The 22,993-nt window shown below is 33.9% G+C and overlaps 1 protein-coding gene across 1 annotated transcript in view; it reads right to left on the bottom strand.

Annotated features, from left to right (window-relative positions):
* Window positions 1-8,972: 8,972 nt before the first annotated feature.
* Window positions 8,973-22,993, bottom strand: part of STK17B (serine/threonine kinase 17b) — a 27,144-nt gene continuing 13,123 nt past the window's right edge. The window contains exons 3-8 of the mRNA XM_004674423.2: window positions 21,499-21,711; window positions 17,310-17,454; window positions 15,734-15,860; window positions 13,986-14,034; window positions 12,160-12,339; window positions 8,973-10,684 (exon numbers count right to left, since the gene is read on the bottom strand). Of these exons, the coding sequence (XP_004674480.1) occupies window positions 10,405-10,684; window positions 12,160-12,339; window positions 13,986-14,034; window positions 15,734-15,860; window positions 17,310-17,454; window positions 21,499-21,711 (994 nt within the window). The 3' untranslated portion in view covers window positions 8,973-10,404. The remainder of the gene's footprint in view (window positions 10,685-12,159; window positions 12,340-13,985; window positions 14,035-15,733; window positions 15,861-17,309; window positions 17,455-21,498; window positions 21,712-22,993) is intronic.

The raw sequence follows: 22,993 nt of genomic DNA, 5'->3' as shown, positions 1-22,993 counted from the left end.
TTTTAGTCAAATATATGTAAATTAAAATGTCAATCCAAATGTATTTTTAAAGGATATAGATTTCAGTCCTCTCCTAATTTTTTCATTTAATCCTAAAAATTTTTATTTCATATTTGACTTGATAGAAAAAAATAAAGAAGGCATTTGAAGTCAAGTGAATTTGAGCTCAGATCCCAGCATATGACAATCAGATAACTTTGAAAAGTTACCAAATTTCTCTGAGACTCAGCCTCCTCACTTACAAAATGAAAATAATATTTGATTTGCAGGGTTGTTGTAAAGTTTAAATGAAACAGCATAAATAAAATAGCCAAACATAATTTCTCACTCATATTAGACTTTCAGCAAACTTTAATTTTCCTCTTTTAACTTATATAGTATATATTTTTGAATACAGGCACACCCACAGCAATGTTTTCTATATAGACAAACACCCATTTTATAAGCACATACTGTAAAGAACTTCCAAAATTAAACCAATACTTAGATACAATGTTGTGGCACGATTTGTGCTGGTTGTTTGAGGCACTGGAGCAAAGCCAAAGTAATTAAATCTCTTACAAATTTAGTAATATAAAAGGTCCCAGTCATTGGCCATTGTAATTATTCTATTTCTGGGAAGAAAAGAGACAGGTTTATTTGCAGTATCCCATGCTTAATCATTAGTATTAAATGAATTAGGACCAGAACTAATCAAAGAAGCAAACAGCTGATTACTGCTGTTTTGTAAAAGAAAGAAGTAATTGATGTTCATACAGGTTAAAGCAGCCAATAAGGCCTCTAAATAAATGGCCAAGCTCTCTTTCTCCTTTTATAACTTGGTTTCAATGGTCTTTAGTCTGTGATTATTTAAATATTCATTTATTTCAGAAGGCTTTTTGTGCAAATCCCAATTTAAAAACCAATCACGTTCCTAATTAATTGAGCTAACAACTTTTCTCAAAGGAAGAAACAAATAAATCACAATATTTCATCTGTAAAATTTGAGTTTGTATGGCTATCTAGGCAGTTGATTCTATTACAACCTGGGAAAATCTTGAAGGTTCATAGATTGATTTATGATGATTGATGTATAGGGAAGGAAGTGTTGCGAGGTCCCTTAAATGGCATTTCTCCAGTATTGTTGTTTTATTTGTTCCATAGTTCCACCTTATAATTTCCCCCACATGTATTTTCTAGTCATTTATTTACTGGGCAGTACTAGAGTGACCATACACTTGTAATTGTGTCTGTAATTGGTAACCCAGTTGCATGTTATGATCTGGCTAGAAATATTGGTATAATTAGCATATATCTTCCTTTTGGCCTTTCAAAGGGCTATTACAATGACTAAATTTAAATTCAAGTGGTGAACCAGAGAGGGCGGAATCCTTCTGACTAATTATAAAAATAATCCCTTATTGCTTATTCTGAAAGTAGACCATAGCACACAGTTGGCAAAGGACCTAAACATGAGCAATTATTCATTTGATTCTGACCACACTTGTTCTCAGCCTGTCCATTGTAGAAATTCTTGAGCAACTTTGTTAGCAATATATTGTAAATTAATTTCAATCAGCTGGAAAATCAATTTGTTTCTTGTAAGTAAAACTTACTTTTTCACATAAGGTAAAATTGTGTGTGTGTGTGTGTGTGTGTGTGTGTATGTATGGAAGAGAGAAGAGGAGAGAGAATTGTGTATGTGAGAAAATGCTGAACAGCTTTGACAAGTAAGGAAGTCAGAAGATAAAGAAAGGCTTTGATTCTTGATGTGTCCGTTTGACAGGGCTAATGGATGTCCAGATAGCTGGCAAAACATTCTATGTGCATCTTCAGGACTGTTTCTAGATGGGATTAGCATTTGAATCAGCAGGCTGATAAAAAATAATCACTCACACTGACTCAATGGGCATTATCAAATCCATTGAGGACTGAAGAGGACAAAAAGGCAGAAGGGAGAATTTGCTCTCTTTGCCTGAGTTGGAGCACCCGTCTTCTCCTGCCCTTGACTTTGGTGTTTCTGGTTTGCAGGCCTTCAGACTTGGACTGGAATTACACCACCAGCTTCCCTGGTCCTCCAGTCACACATGGCAGATCACTGAAACCCCTGGCTTCTATAATCCTGTGAACCAATTTGTAAAGTCCTCTCAATCTAGTTTCTCTAGAGAAAACAAGAGAAATTTTGCTTTTAGGTTTGGAAAATACCACAAATGAGTCAAACAAAGAAATGAAGGAGTGTTGAGAGTGTAGTCTGCTGGTTCTGGAAACCAAGGTATAATTGAGAGTCTGCAACAACAACAACAACAACAACAACAACAACAACAACAAACAAACAAAATAAACTATACCAAATGATGTTCCATCCAGGAACACCTTCAAGATATTGAGACCTCACAAGAATCAGAGAATATTGTAGCAGAATCTACTGATGATTTCTAATAAAGGCTTGGCTCTTTCATTCATAGTGAAAAGAGGGCTACCTAAAATGATTTTACTTAAATAAAAAAAAAAATCCATCCCTCCCTGTTCCTTCTCTAATACAAAGAGCTAATTCTCACCAAAAAAAACAAAAACAAAAACAAAAAAACAAACCTTGAATTCTATTCCTGGATAATCCAGCTTTTTAGAGATATTGGACAACATTGCTTTGGCATCTAGTACAGTGTTTTTCAAGTAAGAGTCCACAGATACTCTTCAGAGATATGTTGTTAGCATGGACAAAGTAATTATGAAGCACACTACACATTGGATCCCTCACTTGGAGATTCCTAGTGTGAATTAAGACAATGAATCCTTCAGTAAAATGCATGTATAAGACTGATGAGCGTGGTATCTGCAAAATACAATTGGGTACACATTCTTTCTTCATCATATACCTAAAATAATGTATGTAAGGAATATGGGTTTGGTAAGTTTTGAGTATATCAATCAAGAACCTTTAACTGTAGATAACTGAGAATCTCTGAGAGTTTAATAGCATTTTATTAAAAAAAATACACTGAAAGGCCCTCCCTGGTGGCGCAGCGGGTTAAAGCACAGCACTGAGAATCTGAAGCCACTTCCGCATGAGTTCGATTCCCGCCTGCCGCCTGCCCCGGAGGAGACCACATGGCGAGCCAGACCTCTCCTGACCCGCCCGTTGCTTCCCTCAGCAGTGTACTTCGTCGATCTGCCTGTTCTGCTCCCCACTCTGTCTCTTGTGAAGCCTCTCACCGCCCCTGAGCCTCTGGCCTGTACCCCAGTTCTGTATGAATAAATAAATAAATCTTTAAAAAAAATACACTGAAAAAGTCAAGAAAGAAAAGACTGCTGCCATTACTGCAATGTTTTCAGTAGGACAATAATGTCAGGGCCAGTATTATCAAGATCCCCTTGTCTCTTCCTTCATGGTTACAAGATGGTGAAAACAAATATCCCATGTAAGATGGTGAGTTGTAGATCTGTCGACATACTTTGTCTTGCCTAGTGGACTTCTACTTCATTCCTATCTCCAAGTGACCTGGAATAGCCTTTGGATTGGAGGGAGGTAAAGGAGAAGGTGGTTGGCCATGGCTGGTGAATTTAGCCAACTTACAGTGTCCTCAAGAGTAGAATTAGTTTTAGAGACTTACATTGTGTCATTTAATGCTTTCAGCGACTACTAATGGATGCTATCAGATACAATTATGTAAAATAAACTGTCATTTTTATAAAGAGCATTTTGTTCATAAGAATGTTATTCAAAGTAAAAGAATATAAGACTCACATGAGAACCTCATCATAGATTCAGTACTATCTTCTTCCTCCTGCACTGTTAAGAAACTATGTTTACCACACACAACCCTTAGCAATTAAAGTCCTGGTTTGGGACTATTCTCTAAAGATCTTACAGTGTCTTTTAGGGAGCTGGGCAAGGTTCTCACTGTTCCAAATTGCATAGATTCTCTCTCTTTATCACTATCTCAGCCTTTCCCACTCTTTAAATTCTATTTTTCTCAATAGATTTAAGTATTGGCAAATAAAATCTCTGGGAAGACTTTCTCTTACTTAGAGTGCTATCATATACCTCCCGAATGCAAGAAACACAATCTTGAGACATATGCAGGAAAAGTACAGGCAGAAAACAGAAATTGTTATTATAAGAACAATGTAGCCAGATACTTTACACAATGATTTAATCACAAATGAAGATATTTGGTAATTAAAAGTCTGCTTTTCCTGGCAGTTTGTAACTTGTACTCATTTGACACTGGTAAGAATTTTTCTATTCTTGCCGAATTTTCACTCTTCAAGTTATAACTACTTCCCTTAATAATGGAGAAACTTCCTTCTACTTCTATTGTCATCCATTTTCTTTTTTTTTTAATTTGAATTTATTGATTCATCATTTATTTACAAAATTAAGTAATTTGAGGAGTACATCTTCACATCTCACTATATGTATTTGCTTTACTCACCCAACACCTAAGTTCTAGTGCCATCACACTGTCATATTAACCCTTCTATCCATCCTACCATTCCTATCCTCCTTTCCTTTTCTATTTGGCAACCACCATATTTTTGGAGTCTAAAAGTTATTTTTGCTGTCTTGTGAGTTTTCTTTGATGATCCAAATTCCACAATTGACTGAAAACATCTTGTAATTGTCTTTCACTTTCTGACTTATTTCGCTTAACATAATCAGCTCAAGTTCGAGTGACATTATCAAAGGTGGTATGATATTATCTCTTTTAATAGCTGATCAGTGCTCCACAAGTATATGTAACACAACATCTTTATCCAGTCATCCATTGATGGGAGGTTGTTTCCAAGTCTTGGCTGTTATGATTAATGCTGCTATGAATGTAAGTATGCATATATCATTTAATATTAGTGTCTTCATATTCTTTGGATAAGCACCTAGGAAAATACATTACCATTTTTAAGTTACTTTTAGGGCAGAGTCATGGCTTTCTTATACATCACTAGGGATAATCATTGTTGAGGTATGCTAGTGATGATACATTTTCACAGGGAATTATGTGATTCACCTTTTTTTTTTTTCTTTTTGGTTGATAGAGTTAAAAGTGTTTTTTCTCCTTCCAGCCAAGATTGAACATCCCATTTGTGCTTGAGATCACATCCTTTCTCTAATATTTTCTATCACTATTCATCCTGCACTGTCATGCATTTTGATTGCTGCCTCCAAGTAAACTTCTCCTTTTCCCACTTAAATTTTCAAATCCTCCTCATCCTAAAGAATTTTTCAAAACTCTTCACATTATTGTTTTTCTCCTATCTCCTTAGATTTCTTGGAAGGTCAATATATACCTGTAACTTCTTCTTTCTTACTATTTTCTCATCTACTTGTGAACTCACCATTACAGAGAAATCATTCCATTCTATGACTAGTTTTTTTTTTTTTTTTAAGATTTATTTATTTGCGCATACAGAACTGCAGTACAGGCCAGAGGCTCAGGGGCGGCGAGAGGGTTCACCAGAGACAGAGTGGGGAGTAGAACTGGCAGATCCACGAAGTACACAGCTGAGGGGAGCAGCGGGCGGGTCAGGAGAGGTCTGCCAAGCTATGTGGTCACCTCCGGAGAAGGCGGGGATCGAACTCATGCGGAAGTGGCTTTAGCTTCTCAGTGCTGTGCTTTAACCCGCTGTGCCACCAGGGAGGGCCCCATTGTCTGTTTTTATGCAGTTCTCTCATTATACCCATTTGTTTGCACATTATCTATGATTGTTAATACTTCAAAAGCAGAAGTGAATACATATGACACATATAGTTACCTGCAAAATCTAAGTTATGTAATAAGTTGGCCTTTATAGAAAAAGTTGCTAATCTCTCTTTACATAATCTAGGTTATCTAAATCTAGATGATAGACTTAAACCAGTAAGGATCAAGAGATAACTATATGTGAAGGAGATATAACTGATAAAAAGCAGTGACTAATTTGAAAGAATTGCTGTAAGGAAACAAAAATTTTAGAATGACTAGAGATTTCGTTGTCCTATCTGTGTTAACAAAGAAAGGTAACATGAAAACAGGAATTTTGGTTAAGGATGTAATACAGAAAGGGAAAATATGATCATGTTTCAGTTAGAGCTATTTTATATTTAAGGATACTTATGTGCAGACAATAAATATGACCTGGGTGCTCAGGAATAAAATTGAGGTTAGAGTTCATTTTGGAAGTACCTATTTACCAGAAAAATAGGATTTCTTATTTTCTAAAGGAATAGTGCTCATATTAAAAAGTTCCAACAAGTAGAAATTCTACTTCCTACAGATACAATTAATTGTCAAGTTCAGCACAGCACCTGTCTCTTCACAGCATCTGTTTCTTAGTATCTGGCAATATATGGTTATTTGAGAACACTATTTCTATAAATTCACTATTCTATGAATTTTGTAAGCCCAAGTCAACATGTAATTTGTTTTCAGTCATTTGTAGAAATGTTCAGAGTTGAAACACTTGAGTAGTCTGGCACACATTCCTAGTTGAAGTTGACCCAGGTGGAATTTTGCTTTTCTTTTTTCAGCCGTTAATACTGTAAGAAAAATGGCCCTGTTGAAATCTATTTAGTGTCATGTTTTTAGATTTTTGTACTTTGGTGATTTCACTGTTGACAGTTGCCACAGAGGATAATGCTGAAGGAACATGTAGTGTTTTTACACAGAAAACTGCAACTTCCCTTATGAAAAAAAAAATGTATTAGATAAGCTTCATTGAGACATGATAGTGCTATCGGCCACCATAAGCTCAATGTTAATGCATCGATTATATTACATATATTAACATATATAACAAAGTTACATGTTGATTGGTTATGTTATGAACAGAAGCTTGCAGGAACCTGGCCCTTTATTTCCCTAAGAGCAATGTTTCAGTGCTTATGGAAAAAATTAGAGAATGTAATTACTGTAAAATGGGGACTGGGCCCGCCCTGGTAGTGCAACAGGTTAAAGCACAGCGCTATGAAGCTATCCACAGCCACTGCAGCACAAATTGTCCTCAACCTGGGAGGTAACCATATGGCGAGGCAGACCTCTCCTGTATTGCCCACTGCTCCTCTCTGCAGTGTATTTCAGTAGATCTGACTATTCTGCTCCCCAGTCTCTCTGGTGAATGTTCTCACCTCTCCCAAGCCCCCCCACCTCTGGCTTGTACCTCAGTTCTTATATGCATAACTAAGTTAATCTTCAAAAAAAAAAAAAAAATGGAGACTATACCTTAGCCTAAACCCAATTGTAAGTTTGAAGAATCCCTTACCTTTATGTAACATGTAAGCTCCATCATCCATTGGCAGTTTCTATAAGTATTACCAGAGAATATTTCTTTTAACATCTATGTGACCTTTTCAACAGATTATAAATATATCGATAGGGAAGTTCAAAAATGGTGTGGATCAAAGGTTACAACCTCTAAGTAAGTAGGTTTACTTTTAAAAATAACAAACTTAGAAACACCTTAAAGCAAAATATAAACACAAGTGTTAAAAAAGTGCATTTTAATTTTTAAATAAAAGGATCATTAAGTTGATGTAGTTTTTTTCAAGCTGGCATATTCATAATAATGTTGGCCTATATGCTTTAAAGCCTCAAGATTACTTATGAAAGTTAAAATACAAGGCTGTCCCCACTGTTTAAAATTCACAAAGTTCTTAAAATTTTGTAAAATTATACATTGATAATAATTCCCCCAATTGGAAGTCAGATAACATTAATACAATTTCAAATAACACAACTTGAAATTAAAGTACAACTTGTCACACAATGACTAAGGACAAGCTTCCAAGTCAGATATTAAGCTGAAAATTAAAAAACAGAAGAAATGTAAACAGTCATGAAACATCAACATTTAAATGTTCTCAGAGCAAGGCTATTTGAAGTACGGTTCATTAACTAGTTGCTACCCATCAAAAATGAAAGAAAGAGCTTGTGCCAGAAGTCAATATGTCACGAGTCACACTAGTTCACAAACTAAAAAGAAGCAACTGTTGATTTATATTCTGGCATAGGCACTTTATCTCATTATAGGCTGGAGAACAGGTACTGTCCACCTCTTTAAAGTGCCATTATAATTTTATTGCTCACACAGGCTAACTTTACTGTGGGGGATAAAAACTAAAATGGTAATTGTAGTTATCACTTACACCTCATTCATATTTTCTACCCAGATCTACCCTAAAAGCAAATTAAACTTTACAAACTCATTCACATGAATCTTCAGATGTTTGTTGCTGACATATTCCCTCACAGTGGCTCTCTAGGTTCCTACGTTAGTGAAATATATTATCTGCTTCTGATAGACATTTGCTTTCAATATTTTGAGGAAAGGAGTAAGAACTGAGCTATCTCCTAACTCTACAGATTGGCTTAATTTGTTTTCACAATTGAATCAGTAAAAATATTTAAATTCATCCTTATATATAAAAAATTTGATATTTTACTGTTTGTAGAACCACTAATTGCTTTTTTACAATAAAAGTTGTTAGGAAAAAGGGTTTGCAAACTTACAACTCTGTTAATTATATTAAGTGGGGGAAGTATATAAACGATTTTAAGATTCCTTAGAGTCAAACAAAATGGATATAATTATTTTCAAGAACTAGTTTATAATTAAAAATTTAAACTTTTTTTTTTTGTATGGCATAACTCCTCTAAAAATTCAAATGCATAATAAGGTCTTTTGGAAATGTAATCAAATTCTAATTCAGTTTACCTGTATTAAGCTTTAATACTGAAGGCAAATGAACAATCAACAATTTAGAAAAAGACTTAACAGTTTTAAATACACAAGAACCCAATTTAGCTGCTGCAATGTCTAGTTTATAGAACCAACAAACTACAACTTCAGGAACTGAAATGTATATTTACATGTCATAAGTTCCTTTGGCACCTGAGTTGAGCACAACATACTAAAGAATCTCTATGAAAAAGTTCCCAAATGACCACATTTCATCTATTTATACACACACACAGACACACACCACACACATGCACACACTAAAAAAAAAAAAAAACCTCTTCTTTAAAAAATACTGGGGATAAAAAAAGTCATTCACCATTTGGCCAAATAAAGCAACCTGATTAAATCATTATTAAAAATGATTTAAAGTTATCTGGGATCTTATCAAAGTTTCAAGTTGCTAACAGTTGTCAGAGTAATGTATAATTCAAAGGGAGGAAATTCAAAGATATTTTTAGTCAAACCATTTCTTTTGATACAGTAAAATGTTCATGAGATTATAATTATTCTAATATTATAACAGCATATTTTTAAAATAGTTATCAGGTACCAAGTCATCAAACACCCAAAAAGGAGTACATTTCCCCCGATGAGGGCTAAATATGGCACAGGCATATTCATACTATCTGTTCTCCTAAATTCTTCACATTAGTCCTAGCAAAAAGGCCATTAAAGGCCATTTTGTAGGTGAGTCTCCTCAGTCATTAAGAATTTTATACAAGAATTTCAGAAGAGCTGGATGTCACTATATCCTATGATGATACTTACCTGCTGACTCATATTGCTGACTGCTCTGTGTTAAAAGTACTAATGGTGCTGTGGTATTTTTATGAATATTTTTAGATCTTTAAATGATTGGTTTGTATACTAAGACTTAGAAGACATCTAAAATTCTGTAAGTTGCCTGTCTACCAGTATTTTCTTCTACTCTTAAGAAATATGACTGACTAAAAATAGTACTCGGTTTTACCCTTTATGTATACTTTACCCCAGAAATTCTAGAGGATGAAGCCCTTTACACTTGTACCAAATCTATTTCCCATCTTGCAGAGGACTTTTTAAAAAGTAGCACTTTTTTTTCTCTGCTCCAACTTTTACTGAGTCTCCCTGATAGGTTTCTAATCCCTCCCTTACTCTGGCTCAAAAGACCATTCACATAGCAGGCTATATATAGTGGAAAACATATGCAATTTTAAAATATACATGATAGAAAACCATTTTCAAATGTAAAATGTCTCTAGATCATATATAAAATATTATATATTTTTACCTAAGCGTGGCACTGCTACCTTAAATAAAATTTTGTCAACAGAGGCCTGATATAGGACTTAACTTAGTTAGCCTATTAAATTCTTCCTTTTGCTCAGTTTATATCAACCACAATATAACTCAAACCGCTTTTTCTATATATGTAAAATGTTTTGAAAAATCCAATTTTTCTTGATTTTTTCATTAACATGTGGACTCACACACACAATTTTTTGGCCATATATTTAAATATATTCTTCCACAGAGTTTATCCCTTGTGAATGGAGATGAAGTGATACTAGTAAGTAGTAATTTAGCATTCAAGTGCTTTCCTAAATTCTTTTATGCAAAAGTGCATTATAATATAAACATTCCATATACAACGTTGGGAACTACAATCTGACACTGAAATGAATTTTAAATTCCAAATTCAGTCCACATGAGTCAAAGATAAAAGTGCTAACAGAGTAAATCTGACACAAGTTCATGGGGATTGGGCAGTGAGTCATCAAAGCGAAATCTTTTGGAAACCATGCTGCTCTCCTCCGGGATATTCTCTTTATCTTCCCGATCACTACATGTTCCATTACAAGAGGATTTAGAATTCTTGTCTTCAGGGGACCGTACTGTATGATCCTGAATCTGAAAGGAGCTTGTTTCTTCAGGGTGAAACAAGTTTCCAAAGTCCCACTGTTGTAGCCATGAATGCGAGAGGCAGATTTCTGCTGTTGGCCTTTTCCTTTGAAAAAAGCACCAAGAGAAAGTTAAAAAATAAAAATCTAGTTGGAAATGTCAGCAGTTTGCTGTATTACTGACTTCTTTTTCATTTATTATGAAAATAATATAAACTGTGATATAAAACTCAAATAGTACAGAAAGAATAATAGGAAAACTGGAGTATTTAAAGTATCTTTACTTGGTAAAAATCCTGAAAATTCTTACCATAGTGCTTACAAATGAAACGGTTTAGTCAGTTAACTTGAGAACAAATGTTAGCCTCACAAGTCAAAATTAGTAAAATTATAAAATACTGATGGTATATAAATGCTTCAAAGAAAATTATATATAAATATTTACATTCTGCTATCATTTTGTATTCTTAAAAGAAGTAATTTGTAAAGCAAAGCCTTGAAAACAAAGGTTACTTTTCTGATGACATTTTGAGTCATCTTTATTTTCTATTATGAAAGTAACTTGAGCAAACATCATAATGTTTCAGAAGAGAAGAAAGCACCTATAGGTCCATAATTTGATTCTTAACACAACTGTCATCAGTAGAACATGTTTCCTCAATCTTTGAATTTTAGTTCCTTCTGATTATTAAAAAAAAATTAATGTGCCTACTATAAAAGTTTTATAAAAACTTAAGAAAACACTTAATTAAAATGCTTTAATCTAAAGCAATTATGGCATTATTACTATTTCTACTAAATATAACCATCCATAGCCAAAATATTACCAGCTAAGCATTTGTTCATACTGTCATTAAGTCGATAAAAGAATTATTTAAATATGTGATTTTCCCCTCTTAAACTAACAGGGAAACTAAATCATGCAGATTAAATAACTATAAAACATGTAAAACTTACAAGTAACAAAACCAGAACCCACCATCTCACACCAGCTGCATTATACGTCATTAGGTATAAAATTTACTTTAAAATAAAGTAATATAAGGCTGACACTAGATAAAAGGTGGTCAGCTTTTTCTATTCCTGCTTTGACATTGCCAACCAATGAGGTAATAGTCCTAAACCAAAGTTTCAAGTTCCTTCTTTACTAGGCGATCAAAGAACATCTTGATCCTTAAGGATTTGACAATCAGTAATTTGTATTTATCATATTACTATAACTATTAAACTACAAATCACTTTAAAATAAAGTCTTAGCACAGCAAATATGTAATATAAACCCATTTGTAATTATTTTAGGGAATTTCAGGGATTTGGGTTAAGAGAATCCTATAGGCCCATAATTTGATTCTTCACACAACTGTCATAGTAAAATTCTAAAATTTTCTAGTCTACATTTTTTATTTTCTGTGTTTGTAGTTACAGATTTGTTAGTTAATGATCTCTCATACCAGCTTTCTCTCCACTTTACCTGAAATCTGAGATCATACATATGTCTAGTAATTTTCTATCATTTTAAAATGTATTTTCTTTGTAAGTATACTTATTTTGTAAAGTATGCAAATTAATAAAAATTACTTACTCTGGATTTTTTACTAAAAGGCTCTGGATAAAGTCTGTGGCCAGCTGTGAAACTGATGAAAAAGTTTCTTCTGAATAATCTACTTTAACTTGAGAAATATTGAGGTATGTTTCTTGGTTATCTTCTCCCACAAATGGGGATGTATGAGTTAACAACATATAGGCTATTACCCCAACATTCCTGAAAAACATTTAAGGGGGAAGAGAGAAACTTAAAACATGTTAGTCTTAAAATATTTAAATAAAATTAATACTCAATCTACTGCTATCCTCAAAACTTACACAGTTAAACTACAAACTTAAACTACAAACACATTGCTTTTAAAGTTCCTATAATAAATTATTAAAACTAAATAATGTTATCTTAAAGACTGACTCACATAAAATGGAAACACAGATGTGTGTAATATAATACAATGTATTAAATATACATCATTATACCTACACTCTGTCATTCACAAAGACACCTGGTGCCAAGTACACAAAGCTGCTCTAAGAGCATCTCCTAAATGGTGTCCAATGACACAATAATGATCTGTGAGGCATAAACAAAGAGTTCTAAGCAAAAAAATAGTCTACAAATTTGGCAAAGTATACAATTGGGAAGGCAGCTTTTTTCACTGCAAAACTTTCAGTCTTAAACCTGTTAATGACAAGTTCAATGTTCAGGTGCCAGAAGTACCTGTTCCACCTACTTACTTAGCCACAGGACAATTTCCTTGGCAAACCCTTTAGCAATTCCTTGGAATACAGAGAATAAGTCTAAAGTCTCTCACTTGACCTGTGAAGTTAGTTCCCCACTAAAGTTCCAATATCAATTCCAGTTCAGCTTATGATATTCTTTCTGTACTAACTACAAAAACTCACAAAATCCTAGAGATGGACTTTTGAAAATTAAACTTTTGCACAGGCCTGACCTCATTTTTCTTTTTAACAAATAGCTTCTTAGTTCTAAGCCCTAGATCAAATGTCTCAAGTGCTTGTCTAGAATTTCCTCCATGCTCTTTAGGCATTTTACCTTTAAGGTAGAACATGTAGCAGAGCACATAACAACTATTTCATTTTTACTAAGACTGAATCTTCCTCAAGGATAAATATTACTTTAAAAAGGACAGGTAGAGGCCCTCCCTGGTGGCGCAGCGGGTTAAAGCACAGCACTGAGAATCTGAAGCCACTTCCGCATGAGTTCGATTCCCGCCTTCCCCAGATTGGGCCACATGGCGCGCCAGACCTCTCCTGACCCGCCCGCTGCTCCCCTCAGCAGTGTACTTCGTCAATCTGCCTGTTCTGCTCCCCACTCTGTCTCTGGTGAAGCCTCTCACCGTCCCTGAGCCTCTGGCCTGTACCCCAGTTCTGTATGAATAAATAAATAAATCTTTAAAAAAAAAATTACTATTTAAAAAAAAAAAAAAACAAAAACAAAAGGACAGGTAGAGCCTTCCATCGTGGTGCAGTGGGTTAAGGTGCAGCACTAAGAAGTTAAAGCCACTTCAGCAAGAGTTCGATCCCCACCCAAGAGGTGACCCACAGGGCATGGCAGACCACTCCTGACCGGCTCGCTGCCCTCAGCAGTGTACTTCGTCAGTCAACCTGTTCTGTTCCCCACTCTGTTCTCTGGTGGATTCTTTCACTACCCTTGCACCTCTGGTCTGTACCCCAGGTCTGTATGCATAAATAAATAAATCTTTAAAAAAAAATGTTTACCTGTGACATAATAATGATACCTGAATAAAATCTTTTCAAGAAAGTCTTACTTATTTACATATGGAATCAAAAACTATATGCCACCCAATTTCAAATAAAGGCATTTAGATCACGACATCTTACCACATATCTGTTGCTGTGGTGATAGGATCATAGTTCAGGATTTCTGGAGCTGAAAAGAGAAAACAATATTCAATACTGACAAATTTAAAAACACAAAAAATGCATTACACTAAAACTGGGTTTAATTTTAAACCATTACTATAGGATTGATAGAAATTTAGCATAGCATTGATGATCCGATGTTTTAAAAGCACAAATAATATTCTTGGAATAATTAACCTCAAAAGAAAAGAATAGGAACAAAGAAAATGATACAAACTAGGCTATTTTTAAATTTTTAGTTGTAGTAATGAATTATTTTGCATTATTTTATTATATTACCTAAGTTTTCTTTTCAGAAAATGGAATCATATACATTTACAATAACTTTATAAGCAAATTATGCTTCTGGAGGACTTTTCAATTTTCAAATAGAACAAATATCCCTCTTAAACTATAAAAGCAATGAATTTCTCATTGTCTTCAGATGCCAAGATTTTTAAAAAGTGTTAATAAATTCTCTATAATTCCTAAACATGACTATATATCTCCAATTAAAGGTGTCCAAACTAGGTTGTATAATTGGAAATCTTTCTTTTTATCACAATATTGATTCACAATTTTTCCAAAAAGAAATTGGATACTAAACTCTAATATTTTGTAAATACAGCCTTTGAGAAATATATGTCAGCCTCCATTATACCACATACAACTTGTTCACATTCTTCAGTGAAATGTGTAATCTAGAATTAGGGATACTCTAGTTCCTATTAGCATTCAAAAGTTAATAATTTGCTTTATTTTTAATTGTTAGGAAAGTTAGCTACACTGGTTCTATTTAATGATAGCTTGTCAATGCCTGCATCAGGATAGCAATGTAAACAACAATAAAAAAGTATAAAAATGTTAATTTTTATAATATAAATTAAAGTGTTTTACTTTTTTTATTGAGGTAACATTGGTTCACAATACTGCATATGACTTAGGGGAACAGAGTTGCAGCTCTTCAGTTGTATACTACCACACCACACCTAGCACACCAAAGCACCTACAGTCTTTCACCACAGACCACTCGGCCCCCTCCCCAGTGTGTTCTCATGACCACCCACCTGCCCCCTCTAGTAGTCTCCATTTTGCATTCATATTTCTAGGATTTGTTTTAATTGAGTTTAAATTAAGATATTTTAAACTTACATGTTGCTCCATACAACTTAATCTCTCATCTGAATATCTAATTTGTTGATTTAGTAGACTATTCCTAAATTAGCTAACCATAGATTCTTTGGGAAACCTTCCTCTTTAAGTCCCTCTTTTTATAGTCCTAGGAAAGACTTCACATTTTAAAGCAGCTACAACAAATAGCATGGAACACCCCTAACACTCCCTGAAAACCCAAAGATGTTTATATTATAAACAGCTTTGGAGTTGGGACCAGGACAGAAATTTATCTAACAGCCTGGCTTCTAAGAAATGTGATTCTGTGTTTTCCTCTATTTTTCTTTTTTCTATTCCCTAATTTTCCATTTACCCATTTTCCTTTATATACAATGTCATTACATACAAACATTAAACTGTTGAATTTATATGCCCAACATCTGTGAATTGTGAATGTGTCAATAACCTTATAGCTCATTTAAATGTATCACAGCTAAATTTCAATGCATTAAAATACTTGAATCACATATATCCTACCAAATTATAGTTTTATAGAATTATAATTTCCAGATAATAAATTCAAAATGGTATAGAAAATAAAAGGAAATTCTTACCTAAGTACTCTGGTGTTCCCATGATTTCCCGAAGTTCACATACATTGCCTATTTTTCGAGACATTCCAAAATCTACAATTTTTATATCCCCTAGAGGGTATGTGCTGCTCAATAATATATTCTGTGGCTAAACAGAACACAACAACAAAAAATCAAAAGCAATATACAACAATAAAAGAATGCTAGTCTTATAAATAAAGTGGAATTTATTTATTAGCTATTATGCATTGGTTGAATCAATCATCAGAAATTTACTATTTGGGAGGATGTGCAAATTCGATGAGACATAAAGTAAAAAATAGACTTAAAGAGGATTCTAGTTTAGAGGACAAAGAAGTCAGATATATAGATAAGCTGGTTATAAACTATAAAACTCAAAATATAGACAAGACTGTATCCATTATAATGTTCAAGAAAGCTTCATCATAGAGATGATGTTCAAGCTGTTGCTGAAAGTTCATGCATAAAGGGTAACAGGATCTGCCAGTTAGGAATGTGCACAAGGAGAACTAAGGAGAACTAAGTAGAACTAAGGAGACATGGAAAAATGCAAGTTCCAGAAACAGAAAATGACTCAGTATAGTGTGATGGTTCTGGGTCTGACTATTTTAGTTTAGACAGTGGTCATGGCACAGTGAGAGGAAGGTTTTGTTCATCGCCTCCTGGAACCATATACCTTTGCTTTATACTTAGTCTGTTTACTGAGGTCCATTACAAGAGAAGAGGTTGTATCTCTGCTGTCAACTACTAACATTATCATACATAAAGCCAGGTTTATATGTCAGCCCTGATTCTAAGTGTTATGTGATGCTATGTAAAACACTTGGTTTGTCTTCTACAAAGAAAAAAAGGAAAGAGAGAGAGAGAAGACCCAACAGGAAGTTACTTGGGGTATGGGGTATGAGTACCCTGTTATTAATGACCATGTTGCCAGTTCCAATATCACCAGTCAGGGACATGACAGGGAGTCATGGGAATGGGAAGGGCAACAAAGAGCAGATTCTTTCTTTTTTTTTTTTTAAAGAGGTAAAACAAAGGGAAAAATTACATTTGAGACATGTAATTTATAAAGTTTGTACAGATCATCTATCATCTAACTGGTATCTAATAAGCAGCTGGGAAAAAATGATATGGAATTTAGAAGAGAGGCAAAGGTTACAGGTAGAGACTTGACAGTCATTTATAAATAAAAGTGGTTGTGGAGGTCAAAAGCTCATGCAAGGAGGTGGAGGTTATCTTTAGAGACGCAGGCCACATTCAGTATTTAATTTTAGAGGTAGTTTTATTATGATAAGAAAGATGTAGCATTAAGAATGGGGTGGAATGGGATGAACATATAGGGATGATGGTTTTTAAGATTCCAGTGATTATTCGAGCTGCTCATCTATGCAGACTGCTCCTCTCTACCAAAATAAAAGTACATCCATGTAGCTCATTGGTAAACAAAGTACATGCCCACGGCAGTATAGACAAGTTGATCTGACTGCTCTTTCCTATCAGTCCCAGCTTGCAATGTGCAGAGCAAGAGCAGAAAAGAAACAAGTGCTGTGTTGCTTAAAATCACATGCTATATTACCTTTAAATCAAGGTGTACAATATTATTCTGGTGTAGATAACAAACTCCTTCAAGTATTTGCTTAATGAGTCTGATAATGTCATTTTCAGAAACCATTTCAGCCAGCTCAGGTAAACACAAGTTGAAAATTTCTCCACCTGCAGCACTGAAATAAAGTACAGATAACAAAAACTTGAAAAATCGTAGACCTAAAAATTATTACTCTTAAACATTGTATATTTACTAAGTAAAAGACACACAACCATCTAGACTTGTGTGTGTGTGTAAATTGAAAGAGTTAAATAGGAGCATAAAACGTTGGAGGGTTCTTGAAGAAGAAAGTAAATAACAAAAATAGACTAGGTATTAATACTTGAATCAAATTCTTTATAATTTAATATTATAGTCTGCCTTGATACTGGAATAAAAATACAGCTAACACTGTGAGCAGAGATCTGCTTTATGCCTTCATTTTATGGATGTAGATATCATCTCTTCTCATCCTCATGAGAATCATGTGGGTAGGTGATTCATTTTCATTTCACAGATAAAAAATAACCAGAGAAAAAGTAGACTACAGATTTCTTTGTCTGTTTCAATAACAAAATCAACCAAATATTATGACAGTCAGCCAATTAGATTCTCTTTCTCTTTGGCAAGCTGACCAATGTCTTTTGTAGAACAACCATTTTCCCAGAAGAGTATGGACATAGGTGGAGCCATGGAAAATGGAAAATTCTGAAGAGTTAACAGGAAGGAAAGAACAGATAACATAAGAAGCAGATAGCAGAAGTTAGCAGAAACTGAAATCGAAAATGGAAACAGAGATTAGTGGACCCACACAGATGCTTTGCTAAAATAAGGCAAGCATAGCAGCAGCTACCGAGAAGAAAAATATATCTCTGTCATTAGAAAAGTCACCTACATTATTATTATTATTGTCCTGTAAGGCACACTCAGCTACTTCTACTCTTTCTGTCTCTATTAGACAACCTTACCCGTAAAGGAACATAAAAGTTAGAATTTTGGAGTTTTCAAATCCATTTGCTTATTATTTGTATATTTGTTGTATGTGAGGTGTGTGGTAATAGTACTTTAGTAAAGTTACAGTCATGTAAGCATATGTGCAATATACCATCTAAATCTCCATCAGACTTTTATAGTTTGCAGCAAGAGTTTAAAAATGAGTAGGGGAGTAGACAACACCCTTAGAAACACTCACAGGAGTGGGCCGGTGAAGGTTGGTAAGAAAGAGGGAGACAAGCACAGCACACAGACTATGGGTGCACTATGGTGGAGATGCCCGAGGGGGATCCTACACTTACAAAATACCAACAATAATGTAAGTCAGTTATCTCAATTGAAAAAAATCAATTAAAATTTTTAAAAGATGGACCCTCCCTGGTGGTTCAGCGGGTTAAAACACAGCACTAAGAAGCTAAAGCCACTTCAGCATGAGTTTGATCACCGCCCAGGAGGAGATCCACATGGCGAGGCAGACCTCTCCTGACCCGCCCGCTGCTCCCCTCAGCAGTGTGCTTTGTAGAGCTGCCTGTTCTGCTCCCCACTCTGTCTCTGATGAATCCTCTCACCGTCCCAGTGCCTCTGACCTGTACTCCAGTTCTGCATGCATAAGTTTTTTAAAAAGTTTAAAAAGATATAACACAAGGAAAATAAATTTCATATATGAAAGATTAAAATCAGAATACCTATTTTCCTATCCAAAATGATGGATTTTCTAATGTGCTAAAGAATCATCATTTTCAATAAAGAAATATCTCATTTACTCATAAAATACAAATATGCCCAGACTTGTGGAATATGATAATAAAAATTTTTAAGACAAATATTTCTTAGGGATCAAAATAAAGGAACTTTAAACTTTTATACTAAGGGTCTCTTTTAAAGTTATATTCCTGTGCCTACCAAGTCCTTGGAATTTTAGGATAGAAAGAAATTAAAAGACTATTTCTTGCCTTTAAACTAGAAAATATGAAGTGACTATCAGACTTCATTTTGGAGGACTGCTTTAAAAACTGAGATTGGAAAAAAATCAATAAATAAAATAAGAAAACAAAAAAGTGTTTAGTATAGTATTGGTGAAACTATTTACTATATTAATACATATCATTTGGTGACTAACAAGCTTATTTTAGAAAGTGAGGTTTTCTAGTTTTGCATATTTTATTATAGTTCTTGTCATATTCTCTTGCATTCATAGCATTAACGTTTTTAATGAACAACATATATTGATAATTTTTTGACAAAATTCCTCTCCCATATGATCTCACAAATGGTCTCTGGTAATATGAGCAATTTCCCCTTTGAACTTTGCTACTTCTAGTTTCCCCTTTGAACTTTGCTATTTCTAGGACAAAGTTCCTACCCCATGCTTTCCAAGGATTAATAATTATTCTTTATAATCAATCATTAGCTTAAAACTCAGCATTAATATTTAATGTGTCCAGTTAGATAATACCTTCTATCTGGATTTTTTTTTAAGTTTTGTATATTTTATTAAATTCTCCAAATGCTTTCAAAACAACTGATACAGATGTATTGTCCCCCCCTAATTTATAAAGAAGACTGCCACTACCTTCCAGAAACATAGTATTTACAGTAGTTTTCAAATAATCCAAAAGACTAAAAAATCATTTAGACTTTATAACTGGCAATAAAATAATTTCCTGTGGACTAGGTATTAAGATTATTTATTTATTCATTCATTCATTTATATATAGTTGTAAGAAGATACACATGAATAATGAACCAGAAATAAATATGGCTAATTTGTAAAGTTTGGGTGAGAAGACAACAGAAAGGATAGGCACATATGTATCTTTGAGTTTTGAATCACGTAATGTGTTTCTATTAATTTCAAAAAATTAAAGGATTTCAAAAGCAAATCCAAAAATTGAGTATGAACAGAAACACATGTATATAACCATATAACTCTGACTGTACACACATAGTGTGCTGTATTGTACAGATAAAAAAATGGTAAAAAAGTGGGACTTTTACTAAGTGAATGATGCTATTAAATTGAAGACATTCTGTGTGTATCATGGGATAAGCAAATGAGTGTGTAAACATTAAATCACAGATTCTAACCATGGGAGGTCCAAACGTGGCAAGGTGAGAGGTGATCAAGAAGTCTCTGGGGCAACTTAAATTGTAATTATCAAAACGAACACATGGTTTTTAAAAGAATATTATTTCCTAATGTTATTCTTGGAAATGGCGTAGAAACAATGTTCCTCCACAAGCAATGAGTATGCTAAACACTTATTATCTTGGTTTCCAAACACTATTCTCCACTAAAAGAACCAAAATCTCTTGGACAGACAACTGAAACAGGTCTAAAGTAAAGAAAATACAAACTCTTCTTGGATATCCTTACTTTATAAAGTAAGAAACTATTCAAGCAGCACTAAGATCATATAAAGAACATGTGAAGTAGCTTGAAAGGGTACCACAGGACTTGGTAATTAAAACTGACAGAAATTAATTACAATTCATTAACTTAAAAATTCCCATAAGTCCACAAGTGATAGTTAAAGGGAGAAAAGTGAGAGCAGTCCTTAAAGAATAGTACAGAAGGAAAAACAACTAGAGATCAACATTTTCTGACATTCATTAAAATAACTCAAATAAGAATTGCATTATTTGAATCATCAATGTTTACTGAAATAAATGTATGAAAAGTTATTAAATAGTCAAAAGGTTTTAAAATATAACTACACAGATTACTTATTAATTACAAAAGGGGACATGTCCCTTACAACAGCGAGGGCTGGCAGACTCCACCTTAGCCACCAGTGAAACAATCTGATCTCAGTCACCTGAGGTGATACAGTAAGAAATATACATCATCACACACAAAATCATTTAACCTATTTATCAGATAATTTTGTAAAAAATATATATGTATATCAATTTTCGGTGTCATTAGCAGTGAAGGAATATTTATTTACCATATTCCCCAAGCATTGTTTGGCATTTGTTTATTTTTGTCCTATGAATATGTATTTAAGGCTGTATCTTTAACGTTATGAAAATATTTGAATATAAACTGTGTTGCTCTAATATGTTATCAAAAGGAATCTTATAAGTTGCATATTATTTTTGTCATTCCTGTTCTTTACATTTCAAATTCTCTTATTTCATCAATTAAAACAATTTACTCTAATGCAATAGAGTATATACTTACTATTCCAATACCAAAATGATTTCACTTGTATTTTCATAGACTTCATGAAGATTAATCACATGAGGACAGGACTTTGTTAATTCTAGTACAGCAATTTCATGGAGAATCTCTGCTCGGCAATCCTGTCCTCTTCTTCTTTTTTTAAGAAATTTTGCAGCATATTCTTGGCCAGTAGTTTTTGATATACACTGTCTAACCACAGCAAATTTTCCTCTGAGGGGAAGAAAATGAGGAAATTATGACTTCACCACAAGAACAATACTAGAATATAGATACTGTTCCACTTACAACTTAAAGTCAATGACATTTAAACCCTTAAGAATTTATTTTTGTTCTTTAAACTGATTTTTTAAAAAAGATTTATTTATTTATTCATACAGAACTGGGGTATAGGCCAGAGATGCGGAGGGTGAGAGGATTCCCAGGGACAGAGTGGGGAGCAGAACAGGCAGATCAACAAAGTCCACTGCTGAGGGGAGCAACGGGCGGGTCAGGAGAGGTCTGCCACAGCCATGTGGAGCTCCTCGGGGCAGGCAGGGATCGAACTCATGCAGAAGTGGCTTAAGCTTCTTAGTGCAGTGTTTTAACCCACTGCACCACCAGGGAGGGCCTAAACTGATTTTTTATAAAGTGGATAGTACTGCTACATAATACTCAAGTGTAATAATACAAAATCTCAAGTGTAATAACTGGATAGATAAAACTATGTTTATTCTTCACTATTAACCTATTTGCCATATTCTTGATGTGAATTATTGAATTTTAAGTATCACAATAACTGATCTATTGTTTCTCTGATCCCAGAAATAATCTTTATTGACTTATTTCCAAAGACCATTCCCTTAATTTTAATATTAACTTTTTAATCAAAATAGCTTTCCTGCAAATACAAATAATTAAATAAAAGCAAAAATGGGTGTTTAACTTAATTATGTTAGTATAGTCATTTTATCTTTCAAAATCACTTTTAGTGTCTTTAAAGTTTTAGAGCTTTTATATCACAATTTGTCAGTTGCACCAATATATCTTTATCACCTAGTAGTATGTGAAACCTGTAGCAGATACCAAAGGTATATATCCTAAAGAGAGTATTCTGAGACACCTCATGATCGATTAAGAAAATTAATAGCCATTAACTATTATAACTGTTAATGCTATGTACAAATATACCCACTAGGTGCACTTCACATTAGTAGGAAGTATGTATTTTAGCTTTCTCCAATAGAAGTCTCAGCATCACAACCAGGCATTTACCAGTGTCTTTCTAAATCTAGTTTCCCAAAGGCCAAAAGGTAATGTGAGTCACACTATTTTTAAAAATTATTTATGTAAACACACAAAAGTCAGAGGCTTTCTTATACACAAATAACCAAGCAGAAGAAACAGAGATTAAAAAAAAAAAAAACCATCCCCTTTTCAATTAAAACAAAAAGAATCAAATACCTGGGAGTCAACCTAACAAAGGAGGTAAAAGACCTCTACAAAGAAAATTACA

Source organism: Condylura cristata, unplaced genomic scaffold, assembly GCF_000260355.1.
Source record: "Condylura cristata isolate star-nosed mole 26May11 unplaced genomic scaffold, ConCri1.0 scaffold00002, whole genome shotgun sequence".
Classification (NCBI taxonomy): Eukaryota; Metazoa; Chordata; class Mammalia; order Eulipotyphla; family Talpidae; genus Condylura; species Condylura cristata.
This window is presented reverse-complemented; position numbering and strand designations above follow the sequence as displayed.